General features: G+C 37.2%; 1 protein-coding gene and 1 pseudogene across 1 annotated transcript; one reads left to right on the top strand and one right to left on the bottom strand.

Moving 5' to 3' along the window:
- The first annotated feature begins 14,725 nt into the window (after positions 1–14,725).
- Positions 14,726–18,132, top strand: LOC107941102 ((R)-limonene synthase 1, chloroplastic). Its single transcript, XM_041103198.1, has 8 exons — positions 14,726–14,932; positions 14,997–15,125; positions 16,326–16,482; positions 16,705–16,912; positions 16,989–17,207; positions 17,290–17,428; positions 17,509–17,757; positions 17,824–18,132. The coding sequence occupies exons 1-8, from the start codon at positions 14,726–14,728 to the stop codon at positions 18,121–18,123; spliced, it is 1,608 nt and encodes a 535-aa protein (XP_040959132.1). The 3' UTR covers positions 18,124–18,132.
- Positions 18,133–18,196: 64 nt separating this feature from the next.
- Positions 18,197–22,639, bottom strand: LOC107941115 (uncharacterized; annotated as a pseudogene).
- Between the last annotated feature and the right edge of the window lie 48 nt (positions 22,640–22,687).

Below are 22,687 nucleotides of genomic sequence, written 5' to 3'. Positions count from 1 at the left end.
GAAGAATTTGCCATCGGGCCATTCTTCCATTCAGAGCGGTTGACTCCATTAAGTATTTCAAATGGTCCAATTTGGAGATTAACCAGGTCGTATGGTACAACATGTACTGTCTCAGTCTCCGAGTGGTCCAGATTAGGGCACAACATAATTTCTCGATTGGCGAATATCTTGTTTCGCATTCAGTGAACTTCTTACTGAGATAGTAGATTGCTATTTCCTTTCGTCCTGATTCATCATGTTGACCAAGCACGCATCCCATGGAATTTCCAAATACTGCCAAATACAGTATGAGTGGTTTGTCTGGGCAGGGTGGCATCAGCACTAGGGCGTTGGATAAATAATGTTTGACTTTTTCAAAAGTTTTTTGACATTCCTCATCCCATACACCAGGATTATGTTTCTTGAGGAGGCGAGAAATGGGGTCGCATTTCTCAGTTAGCTGTGAGATGAACCGAGCAATATAGTTCAGCCTTCCTAGAAAACCTCGAACCTCCTTTTGAGTATGCGGCGGGGGTAATTCTTGTATTGCTCTTACTTTGTCAGGATCAATCTCAATTCCTTTCTCACTGACCACGAACCCAAGCAATTTTCCTGATCTGACCCCAAATGTGCATTTTGCTGGATTTAGCTTTAGCTGAAATTTTCTCAACCTCATAAATAATTTCTTAAGGACCTGCACGTGTTCCTCTTCTGTTTTAGATTTTGCAATCATGTCATCAACATAGACCTCTAACTCATTATGCATCATATCATGGAACAATATTACCATGGCCCTCTGATACGTTGCCCCTGCGTTTTTCAACCCAAATGGCATCACCTTATAACAAAAGGTTCTCCATAGGGTTATGAATGTAGTTTTCTTCATATCCTCAGGATGCATCTTAATTTGGTTATATCCAGAGAAACCATCCACGAAAGAAAACAGCGAATGTCCTGCTGTGTTGTCCACCAAGGCATCAATGTGCGGCAAGGGAAAGTTATCTTTGGGGCTGGCCTTATTTAAATTTCTATAATCTACACACATTCGGACCTTCCCATCTATTTTAGGGACAGGAACGATATTGGCTACCCACTCGGAGTATTTGACCACCTGCAGGAATCCAGCGTCGAATTGTTTTTGTACCTCCTCTTTTATTTTAACACAACATCAGGCCTCATCCTTCGGAGCTTTTGCCGAACTGGTTTGTAATCTTCCTTTATAGGAAGTCGGTGAACTACGATGTCAGTACTTAACCCCGGCATATCTTGGTATGACCATGCGAAGACATCTTTGAACTCTCGAAGCAATTTAACGAGGTCTCGTTTCACTTCATCAGCTATGCACGTGCCAATCTTTACCATCTTTCCCTCCTCCAGGATCACTGTCTCTATCGTCTCCTCTTGAGGAAGAATCTGTTTCTCTTCCTGCTCTACCATCCTCAACAAGTCCGGAGGTAGGTTGTAATCCGTGTTATCTTCAAAATCTTGAGATTCCTCTAAACACATATCTCGTTCAAAAGGATTTTCTAAGTCCATAGTAGAGTCACTCATATCATTGATATCTTGGGACCTGTTATAGGTATCAAAGAATGTACAGGGAATGTATGAATTTAAGGATTCTTATTTAGTATGACCATGAATAAAAGAATGATTCAGAATAAAAGCATTCGGGATGACTATTCGTATGAAAGAATGGAAAGAGTTTTAAAAGAATATATATACTCAAAATGCGAAGATATATTTCATTGAAATCACAATGTCCACATATAAGCCTATTTTAGTTCACAAAAGTTTTATTTTCTCCAGGCTTAGAACAATTAATATGTTTTGAATATTACTCTGGAAAAGCTCTAAAAACTTCAGGCATTTCTTCTGCAGTCCAATTGTTTAAAACACTCCCAGGTTCAACGGGATAGATGCCTGATGTACTTCCCTCTTCAGATTCTTCTTCAAATATGGCATTGATGCTTAAGTTTCCTAACATTTCCTCTGCGGTCTTCTTTCTTGGAGTCCTCAGTCCAGAATACATGGTTCCTCTTGATATGAATGTCCTGGATATGTGGGGGAAAGCCATAGGTTCCCAATCAACTTCTTTTCCGTTCAAACGCGCTTTCCTCCTGTCTTGTCTTTTCTCTAACTCTTTCTTTCTCTGCTTGGCATTTGGTTTAAATCCTAAACCAAAACGGTCCTGTTTGTCTTTCACCACTGGTGCCTCAATCTTTCCTTGAAGGCATCTTCCCAGTCCTCTTCCAGGCACAGCTCCTTTCCCAACTGTCATTTGTAGTCCCATCCTTGTAGCTCTAGATATGCTGGGCATTGGGATTTTTTTTCCTTCAGTGACAAAAGTTACATTTACGAACTCTAAGGATCGAAAAGAACATTCGACCGCATCGTCATCTACTCCCAAATATGGTGCGTCGCTGGTTACCGATGCAATGATGTCTTCCTCAGCGTCAATCGTAATTAACCGGCCTTCTGTCACTAATTTCAACTTCTGGTGCAATGATGAAGGCACCGCCCCTGCTGAATGAATCTATGGTCTCCCCAGTAAGCAATTATACGAAGGCTTGATATCCATCACTAAGAAATGCACTTCGTACGTATTTGGGCCAATCAAGAGAGGTATTTCTATTCTTCCCATCACCTTTCTTTCGGTACCATCAAATGCTCTCACTATGTTCTGGCATGATTTCATGTGAGAGCTGTCCACCGGTAACCTATTTAAGGTGGATAGGGGTAAAACATTCAAGGCTGATCCATTATCAATTAGCACTCTTGACAACATATGTTTCCCGCAGTAAGTAGAAACATGTAAGGCTTTGGTGGTTTCTCTTCCCCCGGGCGGTATTTCATCATCATTAAAGAAGATGAAATTGTCGGCACTGATATTATTAACCAAATGGTCTAACTTATTCACTGAGATATCATCAGCGACGTAAGTTTCATTTAGCACCTTAATCAGCGCATTACGATGTATCTCTGAACTTAGAAGCAATTCAAGCATCGAGATACGAGCCGGTTGCTTATGTAATTGCTCTACCACGCTGTACTCGCTATGTTTTAAAAATTTTAGAAATTCATTAGCCTCATTTTCAGTTACCGGCTGATTGATGCGCGGCTCGATTTTGTCTGTCTTTACTTTTCCCAATTCAACCGCTAAGGCTTTTCCTTTTCCAGACTCCACTCTTGCGTTTGCCGGATCATAGCGTTTTCCACTTCGTGTATAGAATCCTTCATCCTCTCCTGAAGCATTTATCAAGCTCTCCTCTCCTGGGATTGTTACATTGCAGTTGTAATTCCAAGGAACCTTTTTGCTATCCTTGTAGGGAAAGGATACAGGTTTTTGGATTACGACCTTTGGTGCTATTTGTATTCCAGATTCTCTGCTCATTGGTTTTGCAATAATCACCACCGGGTAATTAGCCTTTTGGGCTTTCCCCGTGAATCCTTCTTCTGCAACATAAACCTCTCCTCCTTCTAATCCCTTAATCTCTTCATAAAACTCCAACTCTTTGCTATCCATTAAGTTTTGCATCATGGTTCTGAACTCGGTGCAATCTTGGATGTCATGGCTTTCTTCTGCATGGAACTCGCAAAATTTCCTTGTTCCTTCAGGCCTTTCTATTGAAACTTGCTTAATGAGACCTCTTTTCATCATTTGTTTCCAAACCCATTCAAGGGGGGTCTTTATCTCTGCTATGTTGGCTTTGACTCTCCTTCCTCCATATTCAATTATCGCATTCAGCCCTTTATTATCATAGTTGGGCAACGGATTCTCTACTACATTCGGTCCTGATGAGTCACCTATCTTTACGATCCCCAAATTGATAAGTCTTTCAACTAACTTCTTGAATGCAGTGCAGTTTTCAATTGAGTGCCCCTTGGTCCCCGCGTGATACTCGTATTGAACGCTTGCGTCATACCACTTAGGGTATGGAGGTTGCATAGGTTTGAGGTAAAATGGAGATATCACACGTGCATCGAATAAGTTCTGGTACAATTTCCTATACGTCACTGGGATGGGTGTGAATTGAAGTTTCTCTACCTTTGGCCTTGGATTGGATTCCTGTGTCGAAAAAATTTACTGATTAGTGGTTACTGCTCTGGCTTGCCCTACCGTGATTGATTTAGAATGGTCCCTGTTAAACGTGCTTGTATTGTTTATCTCATGTTCCTTTTTCCTTGGAGCCGACCTTTTAGTACTTTCTTCTACTTCTATCTTGCCACATCTTATGGCGTTCTCTATCATTTCTCCAGACATCACTATGTCTGGAAAGCTTTTAGTGGCACTGCCCAACATGTGATTGAGAAATGGAGCTTTCAAGGTATTGATAAAAAGCATGGTTATCTCCTTCTCTAAAAGTGGTGGTTGAACTTGTGCTGCTACCTCCCTCCATCTCCGAGCATACTGGCGAAAGTTCTCATTAGTTTTCTTTTCCATGTTTTGCAATACAATTCGATCGGGTGCTATATCCATCACATGTCTATACTGCTTTATAAAGGCCTGCGCCAAATCTTTCCAGGAGTGGATTTCGGTTCGACTCAATTGATTGTACCATCTAGCTGCTGACCTGATCAAACTGTCCTGAAAATAGTGAACCAACAGTTGCTCATTGTTGATGTACCCGGTCATCCTTCGGCAAAACATAGTGATATGAGCCTGGGGACAACTTGTCCCGTCATATTTTTCAAACTCCGGTATCTTAAATTTGGGAGGAAGGACCAAATTTGGTACCAAGCTTAGATCTTTAGCATCCATCCCATGATAATTCTCGCTACTTTCCATGGCTTTGAATTTCTCTTCGAGCCATTTACATCTTTCCTCCAATCGACTCGGTAGTTCTTCCTTTGTTTTCTCTTTTCCCATCATTTCGTCAAAATCGGGTACTATGGGATTAGTAGGGGCTTCTCCGAGATGAGAACCTATTCCAGTTTGGAAATTTACTGGTATTGGGGCACCAATTTGAAATTGCTGAGGCCTGATAGTAACAGATGATCTGCGTGGTTGCACCTCAGCTTGGGTTTGCGCATGAGGAGGAGTGAAACCTGGGGGATAGAGAGGGCTATCATTATTTTCTTCTTCTGTATTAACCACGGGGTCTTTTCCTTTGTCGCTTCCCCCTTTGAACAATTGCGTTAATTCAGCTATCATGCTTTTTTGAGACTCTATCATTTCGTTCTTCATATCTTGTTGAATCTTCTCTAACCGCTCTTGCATTTGTTCTTGTATCTCCCTTTGGAGCTGTTCGAGTCTTTCGAGTCTTTGATCCATGGCTTTTGTTTTGCGACGGGTACCGTAGTGATAAACGATTGGCGAATTTTTGTTAGTTTCCAGGATAGTTCTGTCATAATTTTAAATTAATTAGGCTCCCTTTTTAAAACTTAATGCATATGATGATATGTAAATGCATGAATGCAAAAAAGAGGCACTGATTCTAATTAACTTCATTAGAAAGTTTTACTAGAGAAGAAATTTCTTTACATAAAATAGATTACATATACGGCTTTGCCCTTATGCCCAAAGCCTTAACCTTTTTAAGGAGCCAAGCTAATTCTCGGCCCTGGTCCGATTCCACCTCAAACTTTAAACTTAATAGATCAGCTTGAACCGCTAAGGTTTGCAGGTGATCAGCTACCTCGCGTACTTGAACCACTGCCTCACCCATAACATAATCTCTGTCTCTAATCTAATCTTGAGACCGCTGGAATTGCCCTTGCCACTGCTCACTACTTCTTTCCAGAAGCTCTATTCAGAATTCGCTGCTTTGCAATGCGTCCTCGAGCTCTCTTACTTGTCCCTTTAATTCTTCAATTTTTTCCAAGCTTGCCTTTAATTCAATCACAGAATTACGACTACGGTATTGGTGAAGTAGCCTTTCCAGTTCAGTTATTCGGGCATTCAACTTCGTCTTCTCATTTTGGCAGACTAGCAGACTTTCTCCCAAAGTAACTTCTCGAGTTTGAGCATCCTGAAATTTCTTTTCCCACTGATTAGCTTTCGTTCTTTCCTCCTGAATTTCCTGCCGCCATTGTTCTGACGTTTTACCCAAGCCAGCAGTTCTTATCGACCTGCGCAACTTCTTGTAATCAGTCTTCAGGCTGTCTAAATCTTCTTCTGCCTTGTTCTTCCCTTTCCTTAATTTGTCGGCCTCTAATCTTTGAATGTCCAAATCTAGTCCTAACTGCATTTTCTCTTCCTCTAACTTCTCTACTTTCTTTCCTATCTCCAAACTCCTCTTTTCAAATTCTTGCTTGATAATCTCTATCTCAGAGGGCAGTACCTGTAGGTGTTCCTCTAAAGATCGAGCAGTTTCTGGATTAGACGCCGGGATATTATCGTTGACCCTTTGATCACGCCACTGGCTATACTCGGGGGTCATCGTCGGACCCACGGCTAAAATTCTCATTCGGCGAGTTTGGTTCCAAGCATTAGACACCTCTCGAACCTTTTTCTTGTAATTGTCCTCCCTATAAGAAAAATCAGAAGAGGCCAACCCCAGCGTTGCTGGTACGAATTGTCGTGATCTATACTGTCTGGATACTAGTAGGGGAGCATATCCGATAGCTCCCCATATCCCGAGCAGAGGAACCCAGTCGAAATCTCCATACCGGTACAATATCTCATCAGGAATTAACCAAGGAGCCCTCCATTCAATATCTTCATCCTGGAGATTCTGGAGTATCTCCCTCCATCTTTCTTCTGAAAGATCATCCCGTCTTGGTGTGGCCACCAATTCCTCTAGAGGGGAGTAACCGTTAGAGAACACTCGATAAGAGACCTTTTCCATTTTCCAGAAATGACTATGAAACCATGCCAATAAAAGTTGTGCGCATCCAATAAACCTTCCCTTACCTGTTTTCCGACATGCACTCAGGGATCTGAAAGTTTCGGCCAGTATTGCCGGAACCGGTGTAACCCCTTTACTAAGCCGATCAAACAAATCAGATACAGCCTCGTCGATGTGCCCTAAAGCCTTGGGGAAGACCACTAGCCCGTAGATACCTAAAGCGAAGACATCGACCCTTTTCTTTACGTCAGGATGTACAAGCACCAAATCTCGTAAGCTTTTCCAAGGGACACATTTACTGTCGCCCTTCTGTTGGATTCGGGCAGCGACCCACTGCTCGCTCATCCCGTTAATGTTCATTAATTTCCTTAACAATGAAGGGACACAAGCAGCTCTAGAATAAACCCTGTCGACTTGAAACTTTGGGCACCGAAGCAAGGTCGTATACTCCTCCACAGTAGGCGTCAAATCGACTTTCCCAAAAGTGAAACAACTGTAGGCAGGATTCCAAAATTGAGCAAGGGCTCGGAATAAATACTTGTCCACTTTGACACTGAGCAGATAAGGTAGGTCACCGTAGTTACAATAGAACAGCTGCTTGGTCCCGACATCCCACTGATCCCAGACTTCTTTCATTTCTCGAAGGTCATTCTGGATTACACTGATACGGGTGAAATCCCATAATTCTGACACGTGCCCCTCGGTAAGACTATCGCCTTTCTCCCGTTGTGTCGTTTCAGCCCAAACTCGCACAGCCGCATTATCTTCTACTTTATCAAGAAATCCCTTTTCCATGATAAGCTTTCGTTTTAGACACTGAACATGAATCGACACCTCTTTTAGAATGACAATGCTATACAATCAAATTTTAGTCCTCACCCATAAAACAATAGTGTAATTTGTTTGTTTAAATTTAATTACTAGTCTTATACTATGCGTACAGTTGTAGATTTAGCCTATATTCTTCAATTTAATCATTCTAAATCCATATTTTTTTGAATTTTAAAATTTCAGTCTCAACGCAAATGACAGTCCTTAATCTATTAACTAAATTTTTAGTAAGTATATGAAAATAACAAATTGACATGACCTTACATATATACGATTCCTGCATCAAATTTTAGAAACAACAACACTTAATAAATTTGATAATAGACAACGAGAAATACTTGTTTGGATAAATTTTTGAAAAGGGAAAGGAAATATCATTATCACCAACAGGTTAAGGAAGCACCAACGTTAATTACATGTTAAAGACACCGCATGGATAACGTTGATGGGTTTATTGGTTCAATTTCTTCCCTTATGAATTTAAATTTTAAACTTTTAGCAATAATTCAAATTTGTTTAATTAATTTTTTTATTGATTTTGTATGATCTGTAAAGTTGTATGTTGACACCATTTTTTTGATTGAAAAACGGGGTCGACTTGGGTTTTGAAAATGAAAAAGGGAGTCGCCACCAATCCTTTTTGAGGTGTGATTGGGTCACCTTGGAAAAAGGTTGTTTTTAATAAATAATTTGATTTTATTAAAACAACGGTTTTGGTCTACGAAATTTAGAAAATGGGTTCGGGAGTCGGTTACGTACGAGGAAGGATTAGCACCCTCGTAACGCCCAGAAATTGGTACCTAGTTGATTATCTAATGTCTTGATGTCGAAAATTGAGAACTTGAAAGAATTAAAAATACGATCCTTGTATTAAAATGAAAATTTTTGGAAAAAGAAATATATTTCACGTTAATCGAGAAAGAGAATCATATCTAGTAAGTTAGAATACAATATCTCAAATTCTCGATACGCGAATGAAAAATGCTTATTTAAAAGATATTTTAGCCATCTCGGATTTAAAAATGAGATCACGACCAGTAAGTTAGGACGTGATTTTTTTTAATCCCGAGGTCATCTAAAATTTGAGTTTAGAAAGATTCGTACATTTAGATTTATCGAGAAAATCGAAACCCAGTAAGTTAGGGCACGATTTTCTCGAATCCAAACACGAAATGCCATTTTAAAAAAAAATAAATTTTGTTATATCGAGTAAAAATAAAGCACAAAATTATAGTGAAAGCAAATTACATTATTTATGCATGGCAAAATCATAATGAACATGAAAATATAAAAACGATGCAAGCTATAGCAATCAATATGAACGATCAAACTTACAACATACAAAATAACAAAATAAAAAAACGAATAAAGTTAAATCATTCATTCAAAATAATAACAAAATGAAATAAATAAATAGCAAATACAATTAAGTATAAAAAGATATATATAGACATGAACTAAAATATGTGTATACATGAATTAACAAAATATATAAAGTATATTTTATATAAAATAAATAAATACGCGTATGTATAAAAAAATATGTACATATATAGGTGTATAAAACTATGGAATACGAAGATAAAGAAATACATATAAAAAGTAAGTGTATATATATATTGTAAAATAAAAGAAAAAGTATATATGTACAAACTAAAGTTTAAAACTAATGAAAATATACATATGTATACAAATAAATACGTTAATTTATATACATACTAAAAATATATTGAAAATGTGTATGTATATGTGGATTTAAAAAAATATAAAAAAAGGTGTATTTTAGACTATAAAGATTATATATAAATATGTATGTATTTATGAAAATGAAAATATGTATATAGATATATAGATAGGTACATAAGTTGTAAAATATATAAATATATATATGTACCAGAAGTTTAAATAAAATTAATATAAATAAATAGGTAATAATAATAGTAGTAGTAGTAGTAGTAATAATAATAATAATAATAATAATAATAATAATAATAATAATAATAATAATAATAATAGGACTAATTCAAAACGGGAACGAAATCTCAGGGCTGAAATAAAAAATAAAACGGAATAAAGGATCAAAATGTAATATGCGCGAAAAAGGGGGGGACCAAAGTCATAAATACCCCGAAGCCCCAAAACGCAGTGCAGCAGAGGGTCAAAATAGAACAAAAACAGAATTCTGGGGCGAAATTGAAAAATAGGAAATAGCGAAACAGGACCAAATTGCAACGCGCTACAAAGTCGGAGGGACTACGCGCACAAATATCCCATTTAAAGAAAACACGCGGATCCTTCCCCTGTGTCGGGTCACCGCGCGGGTCAGAGCTCGATACGACGCCGTTTTGGAGCCACTGATCAGACTCCAAACGGCGTCGTTTCACACATCATGTAAGGGCCAAAAAGAACCCTAATCTGGTAGCCTCCATTTCATTTTCTAATGAAAAGAGAAAAAAAAAAAGAACCAGGAAAAGAGAACGGAGAGCTCGAATGCTCTCCTCTCTGCGCCCCTCTCGGCCTTAAAGCTCAGGCCACCATCTCCGCCTCCATGGCCAGTGGCCGGAGCTGCGCGAGAACGGCCCCTAGGCCTCCCCCTTTTGCGGCGTCCCCGAAGGCTAAGCCTTCTCAACCGCGAGACCAAAAGGAAAAGGGATGAAACGCCCCTTTTTGCTCGACTCCGACGACGGCAAAGGCGGAGTTCCGACACCAGCCCACCGGAGCAGTAAGGTATCTTCCCCTTTCCCTTTTAGTCCCGCTTTATTTATTAAACGATTGCAGAAAAATAAACAAAAATAAAAGAAATAAAATGAATAAGAACACGAGAACAGAGTAGAAATAACTGGAGTCAACCTTTTTTGATTTGCTTTTTCTTTTTCTTGAATTCAAAATGCTGTCCCTAAAAAATGTACAGAGATATTGTTTGGCTTTTATAGCCAATTTACATTGTATTTTTGGTTGTATTCTATTACTTTGCACTATCTGTTGCGTGCTCCGGCTTTTTCTGCCATTTTGCAGGTGTTGATGAAGCTAGGCACGGTGGGTGGCGATGGGACAAGGTGAACGGTAGAGGGATGGGTGCGGCGCTAGGTTTGGCTAGGGTTTCATTTTTCTGAAACCCTAGTTGGATTTTTGGGGGGAATTGGGCTCCGAATTTGGGCCTCGGGTTTGGGTTGTAATTGGGCTTGTGGGTTGGTGTTTGGGCTCTGTTAATTGGGCCCGGGCAATAATTGGGCTGTACATTGTAGATTTAGTTAATGTTCTCTAATTTAATTATTGTTAGTCTCTATACTTTTTAAATTTTGAAATTCCAATCTTGAAGCAAACAATAGCCGTTAAACCCATTAACTGTGTGTGTTTTAGTAATATGTGGAAATAGAAAGTTAACATGACATTACACATATGACAATATGTTTATCTCCATGAAGTTAGGAAATTTTGGTTGGTAGCCAGGAAAATAATAAGTTGTCAAAGGGAACTTAAAAATTTATCCGAGGATTAAATTGTATTACAAAAACAACATGAGGATCTAAAATTGCAATAAACCCACTTTATTCAAGGGTGGCTTTTGCTTGGCCCTTGATTTGTCTCCTTTTTTATCACATAAGATTTTGAAAATAGCATAACATAATTAATTTAATAGCTCACATTTGGTTATGACTAAAATTTCAAAATTCCAAAAGAACTAAAACTAAAAATGATCAAATTAAAATATAGAAATAAAAAACACAACTTACATCTAGTATAAAGATTAATAACAAAATTTAACCAAAACGTTAATATAATTCCTTCATTTGATATTGTAGTTGACGACTATACTAATATCTATGCTAAAAATTATCGCAGTGAATTTTTTTATATCATTCATGTCTATTTTATAGCCCATGTCCGGGGTTCATTGTTGTCCCTCAACACTTATCTCAGCACTTATTAATCTTAGATTGAATTTAATGATAAGTCATTAGTGAGAATCATTTTATTTACAACCGTTAAATATTTTTTGTTTTGTAACCACTAATATTTTAGTGTCATCATTGCACAAACAACATGTGATGATATGTTGACCTGACCCTTTTAACTTTTATTCAATGATAACTCTTATTGCTTTGCGATCATTCTACCATCATTATTGATATTTATTATAACAACGAAAATAAAGAAAATTTGGGAATTTAATTGTGCTTGAAGGAAGGATAAACTTGGATATTTATGGGAAAAATAAAAGATAAATTAATTTTTAAAGAAAATATCTATAATATCGTTTTATTTGATCACTAACATTATCAATTTGTAAAATTTTAGTCACTGTATCATTGCTTGACGTTAATGGTGTAAACGCAGACATAATTTCCATGGCAACGTCACATAATTTAAAATGAAAGAAGAGAAAAAGAATGAAAAGAGAATAGAAAGGGAAAAAATGTTTTGAATTATGTGGATATTTAAAGGACCACGTTAGATTCCTGTAATACCACTAATATAAGACCACGTTAGTTAATGCAGTCCATGGCAAGAGTTTTGGAACATTCATGAAGCCCGACAAGATAATTAGCGAACTTGTTTTTAATATTAAAAACACGGCACTAGTTACGTAGTAATACTATATTATCGGGAACAATTTTAGTATGTTTGATAAAAGTAGGTTAAGTTGTATTATTAGTCCCTGTATTATGTATAAATTATGAATTTAGTTTTTATATTCAGTTTCTATATTTTTAGAATTTTGAAGTTTTAGTCTAACCAAAGGGCACGTATTAAAATCATTAAGTTAAGGGTTAAATCATTATTTGAGGTTTGAACTTGAATATTTTTCTCACATTGGGGTCTAAATTTTTTTGTTCATGTTAGTCTCTAAACTAAGCAACTATTTTCATATTGGGGCTTGAACTTTTTTTGTCCAAGTTAGTACCTAAAGTTGACAGTTGTTCCCATATTAGGACATGCATTTGACGATTGTTCTTACGTTGGGGCTAGAACTCTAGGATTTTCAAGGACTAACTTGGACTAAAAAAAAGTTCAAGCCCTAATGTGGGAACAATTGCCAAATTCAGAGTCTAACTTAAACAAAAAAAAAAGGTTTAGGCCCCAATGTGGGAACAATTGCCAAGTTCAGGACCTAACTTGAATAAAAAAAGTTTAGACCCTAATGTGGGAACAATTTCCAAGTTTATGGCCTAACTTGAACAAAAAAAAGTTCGAACCCCAATATGAGAATTGTTGCTAAGTCAAACCCAAAAAGTGATCTAATCCTTAAGTTAAGTCCTATTATTTTCAAGATGTGATATGACAAACATATTATCGCATTTTTAATTCCATGTTACATTTCTATTTCCACATATTATTCATAAAAAAACTAGTTAATGTATTTAACGATTGTTGTTTTGTATTAAGATTGAAATTTTGAAATTTTGAAATTTGAAAAATATAGGGAATAAAAATGATCTAGTTGAAGAACATGGACTAATTCTATAACTTTACTAATACTGTTTGGTTAGGACTAAAATTTAAAATGTACATGAACTAAATTTGATCAAATTAAAGTACATGTATTAAATCTATAATTTATGCAAAATATAGGGTCTAATAACAAAATTTGACCAGTAAAAGTATTTTAAGAAAATAAAAGATTTTATTTGATACATGAACTCTTATATGTATGTATGTATATTAATTACATTTCTAGTTGAGTAATAAATTTGTGTGCGTTTTTTTTAATGAATTACAAGAGGAGGGTACAACCCTAACATAACACGTTTAGCGCAACTCGAACCTAGGTCACACTTAGAGCGGTGAATACACTAACCATCAAGCCAACACACAGGGTTCAAATTTGTCTGGGTTTTAAATTGATTAGTGTGAAGTTTAAGATTAATGCTTGTGTTTGTAAATTCATTCCCCTTTCTCAATTACCAATTCCAAGGACTAAATATTATATTAACCCATCAATATAACTTCTTCATATAAGTTTGTAATGAGGATCCAACCATGACTTTAAAAACTGAATCGGTCATCGAATTGATCGAACCACCGATTTCTGATCGATTGGTCTTGTTGTGGGTTTTTGTTGCTACTTGTTCCATGTATTGTTATATGAAACTATTTTTCTACTTGGGTCATTGACTTGGGCCTTGAATAGATTTCATTTGTGCTTAGCTCAGTTCACGTGAATGTGGCATATTTGACAAAGTTAGAAGCATGGGTCCACTAGGGTATTAAGACTCTCAACCGAACTGCTTGATGTGCTTAAAAGTGAATAGGTAAGCATACAAGTGTTATTTTTTAGAGATAAATATCATATTTACTTAAGGGAGTTTTTCAAGGACTTATCAGCTGTGCTGAGTGTTTCATTTTCTTGGTTGTTTATTGATAAACTCTCTTGAGTGGAGTGGAGAGTTAGCATAGGTGTATGTTGATTATGGTATTGTTCTCTATTGGGACCGCATGAACTTAGCTTATAAGGGGTTATGGACCATTATAGGCTTTAGTTTATAGAGACAGATTGTTCTGGTTATTTGATTTGGTGATTGAATAAGAGTACATTCTGAGCAAGGCTCTACAAACGTAGAACTGTCATGTCTGAATCGCGTAAACAAAGATCAGTTGTGTTGCTTCTTTTCTATTTTTATTTTTCTTTCATTGCTTATTTTTGTTCTAACTATCATTACAACAAACATTAAGTAAAGTTGATTTCTCGTATCTATAGACTAATTATTTTTTAGGTTTGAATGTTGGTATGATTTCACTTAAAAAATTATTAAAAAATATAAAACTTTCAATTGACTTGTTATCCCGATTCAACTGATTTTAAATGATTCGCTTAAAAACTGATTCAATTCTTTTATCTAAACCGATATACAATTGATTCTCAATTTAATTAATCCCTGCGTATACTTTCCAACATCTAACGTGTTTCTCAAACTTTAAAAAAAAAAAAACATAGAATTTCGTGAGACTTTTCTTGGAGTTAACTATCGAAAATCTAATTGCTTGGACCTCAAAAAATCACGATAAGCAAAGGAATTGATGCAATTAGATTGTAATCTGTTTGCAGCACCGACTCTTAAATCCCTCTATATAGTATTTTTCAGCTAAAACTAAACTATCCATTAATAGGAAATTTTTTATAGTCAATGGCTTCATCCTTTCTTTCATTAACTCCATTTTTCTATGGTAAAAAACCCAACATTGCACCATCAATCCCACCAAGATGTAGAGGGAGTGTCACATTTGTGGCCAGCACCAAAATATCTCATTCATGGACCAATAGGAGGTCAGGGAATCATCAACCTTGCCTTTGGAATGATGATGATCTGCAGTTGTTGAACAGCAATTATAAGGTATGATTATCATTATCAGTTCATCATAATTTTGTGTCATTGATACTAAACTATTGAATTTCAGGGAGATGAGTATACAAGACAAGTTGAAGAGCTGAAAGGAACAGTGAAGAAGATGATGATAGGTGACCAACCATTGGAACAGCTTGAGATGATTGACAACTTGCAGAGGCTTGGAGTAGCATATCTAGGGGTGAGCATTCGATCGAATCCAATCGAATCGAATCGAAAATTTTCGAGTTAATCGAGTTTTTGAATCTCGTTTTATCATCCTAACTTTATTTGAAGTTTTCTCGAATCGAGTGAAATGGAATTCGAATCGAATCAAATATATTTGTTCGAGTTAAATTTTAAAAAATAATTTTGGGTCATTGTAACTATTGTCACCTATCGTAATAAAAATTGACCACCTTAATCAAATTTTTTATTAATTTTCATCACCTCATAATTTATTTATTAATTTTTTATATACTGGTTAGCTTCTTTGTTTGCTTAGTTGTTTCAATTATCTTCAGATTCTTGTCACTATGTATTTTGGAATTAAAAAATATATTAAATGTAAAAATATGATTTTTTTTAATAAAAATTATTTTAAAAATAAAATGTAAAATTGATACAAATATAAAATTTTAACATGAATATTTTATGGCATAATTAATAATTCAATTTTAATATAAATATTCAATATAACTAAACAATTCAATAATATAAATAATATAAAATGTAAAATTTAATTTAATAATATAAATAGTAGATATAAATAAAATCATTACTATTCATGCTTAGTGATTTTTTTTTGGATAATTTTGATTTTTTCTTTGAGAGTAAAGGGTGAGAAGTAAAAGTTTTGAGGGAAAATAAAAAAATTTTGAGGAATAAAAATTTGAGGGAAAGTAAATAGGGGAGTAAAATTTTGGGGGGAAAATATTAAAAAAAAATTGGAGGGAGCAGGGCTTGGGGTAGATGGGAGGTGGGATTGGAAGAGAATAAAAGTTTTAGGAGAAAAGGGGGAGGGAGTAAAAATTTTGGGGGAAAATAAAAAGTTTTGAGGGTTTTTGGGAGTAAAATTTTGAGAAAAAGTAAATTCGAGAGTAAAATTTTGGTGGAAAATGAATTTTGGATAGACTGGGAGGTTGGGAGGGGAGAGGAGTAAAAGTTTTGAGGGGAAGTGGGAAGAAGTAAAAGTTTTGAGGGAAAAATAAAAAAGTTTGGGAGTTTAGGGTAAAAATGTAAAATATTATAGTTTGATATTCGAATTATTCGAGTTATTCGAATTCGAAAACTCAACTCGATTTGAACTCGAAATTCAAAAAAAAAATTCGAGTTGATTCGAATAACTCGATTCGTTTAACTCGAAATTCAAATTTTTTTTATTTTTTCAAGTTGAATCGAGTTTTGCTCACACTTATCATATCATTTTGACGATAAGATTAATAACATTTTACTGAATGTGTATAAGAACAGCAACGATCAAATGAAAAAGGGTAATTTATATGCGACTGCTTCGGAATTTAGGCTCCTGAGACAACATGGATATCATTCTTCCTCAGGTACTAAATGTTTTATAATTCTTGTTTGGGGGGTGTTTGTAATAACTGGTTTTGCTCGTTTTCGACGGTTTTCGGGATAAGGCAGGCGAGGTCATGCTATCTTTGTGTAATGATGTCAAGGCAATGATGAGCTTGTATGAAGCTTCACACTATTGTTTTGAAGGAGAAAGCATAATGGAAGCAGCTTGGGAGTTTACATCTAAAAACTCAGATATGTGGAAGGTGATCATGTGGATCCTATTCTTACCATTCAAGTCAAGCATGCCATGGAGCTTCCATTACACTGGAGAATGCGGAGGCTTGAAGCAAGGTGGTACATCGATGTACATGAAAGACAAGCGGATTTGAACCCCATTGTATTACAGCTAGCAAAGTTGGACTTCAACATTTTACAAGCACTGCATCAAGAAGAACTCAAAGATCTGTCAAGGTATACCTATATATCAACATAAATGAAACATAAAATTATGTAATTGGTTTTCATGCCCTTCAATTTACCTGCAAAGGTGGTGGAAGAACACTGGTCTTGGGGAGATACTGAGGTTTGCTAGGAATAGATTGGTGGAATCCTTCTTATGGACAGTAGGGATAGATTTCGAGCCTCGGTTCGGAAGCTGCCGGAAAACTCTTACAAAGGCCATTGCTCTAATCACGGTGATAGATGATATTTATGACGTGTATGGTACACTGGATGAACTCGAGCTCTTTACCGATGCCGTTGAGAGGTTGGTGGGAAAAATGTTTAGGCAAGCAATCTCTAGGACATGCCTATAGTTAATCTTATTTCTAGTTTCCTACATGTTGCAGGTGGGATATTAAGGCAATGAAACAACTTCCAGACTATATGAAGATATGCTTCCTTGCACTTTACAACACGGTTAACGAGATGGCTTACAACATTCTCAAGGAGCAAGGTCACGATGTTGTGTCAAATCTTAAAAAGACGGTAACTTATCATCTCTGTGATTCAGATTTAAGACATTGTAACAAATTTTCATAACTCTGGTGCTCTTCTTATGGCCTCAGTGGGTTGATTTACTGAGATCCTACTTGTTGGAGGCAAGATGGTACCACAGTGGATATACACCAACTTTTGAAGAGTACATGAAAAATGCTTGGATATCGATAACAGGCCCTTTAGTAGCAATTAAAGCAAGTCTGTTTGTGACGAATCAGACAAACCAGAAGGAATTAGAATTCCTTGAAAGCTACCCTGACTTGTTATATTGGTCATCTGTGATTTTTCGACTTCAAGATGATTTAGGAACTTCATCGGTATGAAAGCTACAGCCGAACTGTAAGAACTTTGAATCCAATGAACTGATCGCATTTCAATTGTAATTTCAGGACGAGTTAAAGAGAGGTGATGTTGCGAAATCTATCCAATGTTACATGCATGAAAATGGAGTGTCTGAGGAAGTTGCCCATGAACACGTAAAGAATCTAATGAGAGAGGCATGGAAAAAGGTAAATACGCACCGAGTTGCAGTGTCACTGTTATCCCAGACTGCTATTGGGATCATACTGAACCTGGTGAGGACTGCACATTGTATTTATCAACATGGAGATGGACATGGCTCTCACAACCACAAGACTAAAGATCATGCAATGTCGTTACTTTTCGATCACTTCCTGTTGTAGAAGATGAAACTACCCTTTTCTCAATGGGGATGTTACAGCGAAGATGAATATAGTGAGGGTTCTGAAAAGAACGCTAGGAAAAGCTTCAACATGTTTATTCTTTTGTAACAAATAATCTGCAAAATACAAATAAAGATACATTTTCCATCTATGATGAAAACTTAGCATACACGTGAGCTGATAATATATCATCTGAATTATTTGACTTTTATTTCACATAGTGACCTCGAATAGTATGTACCTCAATCCAGACACAGAAGTTTTTCCGAACCGAAAATGGAATGTTATCACGCGGACAAGGAATTCAGCTTTTTCTCCAGCATTTTCGCCCTCCGAAGTGCATCCAAAGCCTCAGCTTGTTTGCCTGATCTTTTTAAGTTTACAGCCTTTACCTTTTCCGCCTTAATCTGCTCTTCCAATTGGATTCACTCTTGGTTAACATTTTCACTTTTGGCAACATTGGGTTATACAAACTCTGTTCTTTTGGGGCCCTGAGCCATAGCACTAGAATCGTCCAATCCAATTGCTTTGAGGGCAGACAAAAGTTGAGGATCGAGAAGATCTTCAACAACTACATCATCTACTGGTTCTGCTCTATTGCTAGATGACTTGGTTGAAGCATGACCACCCAACTCTTCCAACCGAGCTTCAAGAGACTTAGCTAATTCAAACTCGGCTTCTGCTTCTTGCATTCGACCTTCTCTTCGCAGCTTCAAAGCCTGCCGCTTATGACTGAGGGATTCCTGTTGCAACTTGAAGTGAACATGACCAGAAAGTGGTTTCGGAGCGAAAGCTGGTGTACCTTGCTCAATTGCTGCACTAGAACAAACAGTGAATGCAGATGTTGACACATCATTAGAACCGAATTTTGGAGGAGTGTCATCTTCTGCCATACTCTTCTCCAACAGCTTTGCCTGTCGAAGTTCTTCCCGAGCTTCAGCCAGTTTTCCATCTCTCTTCAAAGCAAGTGCCTTTCTCTTGTGAGACAAAACTGCTCGCCTACGTGAATCTTGGCTGTTCTGAGACAAATATGACTTCTCTTCATTAAGCACTCTAGTTTTTCCAGTGGAATCTTCATTCTTGGTTATAACATCTTGGCAAGCCAATTGAACATCGGGTCTACCACGAGAAAAGAAGTTGGATTCAAAGTGACCTGTCTCTTCCAATTTTGCAGGTATCTGTGAATTTGTCAGGTCATCAACAGTCGAAAGTTCCATTATGTTTGCAGACTGGTTTGATGGAGGGTTTAGCCCTACAGGATCCGATTTTTCTACCGACGGTTGGTTGTCTACAAATGGCTCTTTCTTTACTATCACTTCATTTTTTGAATTCCCTAGCCTCTTGTGGTTAGCAAATGATTCAAAGTTCTCAGATTTACTGTCCTTGGATGACTCAACCACAAGCTCAGATTTCGGAGCTTCCAATCCTGCCATTTTGGCTTCTAGTACCTTTTCCCTTTGCAACAATTCCTCGGCCTCTTCAACTTTCCCATTTCGTCGAAGGGCAAGAGCCTTTCTTTTCAAACCCAGAAGTTCTCTTTGGATTTCCCCTTTATTTCTTGGTGGTGAAACTCGAACTCCTGAAGAGGGTTGACTGCTCGATGGATGGCTAGAATGTAATGTCTCACTGGCAAGAGTTTTAGAGTACTCTTCCTGCATAGTTATAGGTTCAGCTTCTTCATCCTTCCAACCCAAATTCTTTAGCATTGAGAGTAGAGGTGGATCAGTCATATCATTCTCCGTAATATTCTCCGCATCTTCTTCTTCTGCAGCACCTTTATGGGCAGATATAGCGGCTTTTTCTTTTGGAAACCTTGATTCGACCACTTTCTTTGGTGCCTCCATCTCTGCCATCTCAGCCTCTAGTGCTTTTGCTGTTTCCAACACTTCCTCTGCCTCATCAGGATTTCCTTGGCGCCTCAGCAAAAGAGTTTTCCTTTTCAAGCCTAATATCTCCCGTTGTATTTCAGCTTTAGTTCTTCTCGATGCCTTAGTCGGGATTTTAGGAGGGGCATGAGCAGAAGAAGATTCAATAATTTTCTTAGAACCATTTTGTTCAGAATGTTTCAGGGAAGAGTTCGAAAGCTCGTCATCACTGTCATTCCAACCTAAGTTCCTTAGAATCGAAAGGCAAGTTGGATCATGCAAGTCTTGTTCCATAACATCTCCTTCAACAGGCAGAGTGTCTGATACATTAGGATGCTCGTGTTTCAAATCCTTCCCCTTACTAGTTACCTGTGCAGCCTTCATGTTGGAAGTATTCTCCATTTCTTCAAGCTGCTGCTCGAGAATCCTGCCCTTCTGCAATTCTTCATCTGATTCATCCAATCTTCCTTGCTGTCTCAAAGCAAGGGCTTTCTTCTTCAAACTTAGAAGCTCTTTCTGAATCGTCAATCTACTCTTTGATGCTGGTTTCAGATTCACACCCTTCATAGCCATTGCCTCTGCAACATTACCTGCACGCTTTTGACTAAGAGCCTCTCTCTTTAGCGAAATAATTTCATTTAGTAGTGCCTCCCTTTTAACAAGAGCAGACTGTGTTGTAACATCTTCGATAGGACTAGAATCCTCAGTCCAACCGAATGATTTCAGAGTAGCATCTATTTCCAGATTCTCCATATCCTGATCAGTTACTTCAAGATCACTATCAATACCAAGATCATCAGCAGTTTCCATAAGGTAATCAAAGTCAAGGCCTTGCGTATGTTCATACTGCATTAAAATTTCATCTTGTTTATCATTGTCCATACTACGGATTATTGCAGATACCTCATCATCGGAATCTTCAGCGCCAGCCAATAGTTCTTGTTCTTCAAGTTGCTTCTCTAAAATTTTGGCTCTCTTCAGTTCTTCTTTTGCTTCCCTTCACGCTTCAACATAAGAGCCTTTTTCTTAAAGGCAACAACCTCGGTCTTGTCAATGCCATGACCATTAATCTTCTCCGGAATTTCTCCAAGAAGAGAAGATAATTCACCATCCAAACTCAAATTTGTGTTCTTTTTATCATCATCACGTAAATCCATATCAGACCATCCCAATTCCCTGAGTTTAGCAGCCAGGTCATCCTTATCCCTACTGGCTGGATGACAAACCTTGTTTTTTCTGCCATATTCCTCTGGAACTTCTTTATTCAGGATCCCAGACATGTTTTCGGATGGAAAACTATTTTTACCATTCTTTCTTATATGCATCTCCAAAGACTCAGCTTCTTATATGCATCTCCAAAGACTCAGCCTGTCTCTCTAGCTCCTTCCCTCTCTTAAAGGCCCTCAAAGCTTCCTCGGATTTCCCCTCTCCTTTAAGAACTTTATACTTCCTTTTTTCATCCAATGCTTGCTGGCGCAATTTCTCTGGACTGGATAACGCCATACCATTCTGCATACACTGATCAACAGACGGACTTTTATGTATTTCTCCTCCCCCATCATGACCGACAACTTCTTGAACATTGGAACATGTAGCCCCTTGAACACTAGGAGTCGTGTCATTGTTTAAAGCTACTCCTGATGAGGATGATTCCTTTATGCCACCCCCTAAAATCTGGTTGAAAGCAACATCCTCATCGTTCACAGTTGGTTTCAAACGACCTGTGCAAAACAATTTAACCCTTTTGATATCAAAGATAAATCCTCATGAGCAAACAAACAAGCAAACCATGAGTACAAAAACAGTGATAACGGAGTGAGACAGTAGTATCAATGACTAAATGCACTACACAGTGAAAATGAGGGGACTTTATGTAATAACCAAAACAAAAATTATACCTCTCCCAGCTCTACTTTTGTATCCATGTCGGGACTCAAATCGAGCAGCCTCTTCTAGGTTTTTACAAGGTTCACAAACACGCACAGGTGAATCACCATGTCCACGTAAAACCATTCTGTGTTGAGTGCAACTATAGCAGAATATGCCCTCACATCTTCGGCAGTGGTGCTGATAATTCATAATAAAAAGACAATCAATAACAAGTAAAATCATCACAAAATAAATTATACATCTTGCTTTACTAAAGTAGGATACTAATGAAACTCAAAGTTGAAATTTAACTATAAGTTAACCAACTAAAGAAGCTCATATCCAATTATCCAATACAAACCCAGAAATTCTTGAAGTAAACTAAAATACTAAAATTGGAAACTGACCCACATAATTGGAAAATAAAAATCACAAATTTTGATATATGGGTATTGAATTAGAGAGAAAAAAAAAAGACAAGAATAGTGAAATGATGAAGGGATTAAAGCTCGAAACCTTGCGATTGATGAAAGTGAACTGAGAAGAACATCCTTGGCAATGTGAAGCATCAATCACCCAATGAGTCCCTCTCAATCCTATCTTCTCCAACATCTCTGCTGTTTTATTTAGAATCTCAGCCTCTGATCATTGTTTTTCCCTTTGGGTCCTTTGTTTTCGATTTTATGGTTAGATCTCCTGCAGAGAGATGAAGCAATAATGTTGCAGTCCAAGGACTCTTCTATAGAAAAGAAGGTGCCTTGCTTCTTGAAGAATCGAGCCAAAAGCCAAAATTACTTGAAAGGGCATGATATTATAAAAGTAAAGATGGA

This window comes from Gossypium hirsutum, chromosome D10, assembly GCF_007990345.1.
Source record: "Gossypium hirsutum isolate 1008001.06 chromosome D10, Gossypium_hirsutum_v2.1, whole genome shotgun sequence".
Lineage (NCBI taxonomy): Eukaryota > Viridiplantae > Streptophyta > Magnoliopsida > Malvales > Malvaceae > Gossypium > Gossypium hirsutum.
The sequence above is the reverse complement of the archived record's forward strand: the minus strand, read 5'-3'. Positions and strand labels throughout refer to the sequence as shown.

Bases quoted from the DNA above. Each gene is read 5' to 3' on its own strand.
- LOC107941102 (XM_041103198.1), top strand. From the start codon at position 14,726: ATGGCTTCATCCTTTCTTTCATTAACTCCATTTTTCTATGGTAAAAAA. The intron at 15,126-16,325 runs GTGAGCATTCGA...AGTTGAATCGAG, and splicing joins TTGGAGTAGCATATCTAGGG to TTTTGCTCACACTTATCATA. The intron at 16,913-16,988 runs GTATACCTATAT...TTACCTGCAAAG, and splicing joins GAACTCAAAGATCTGTCAAG to GTGGTGGAAGAACACTGGTC.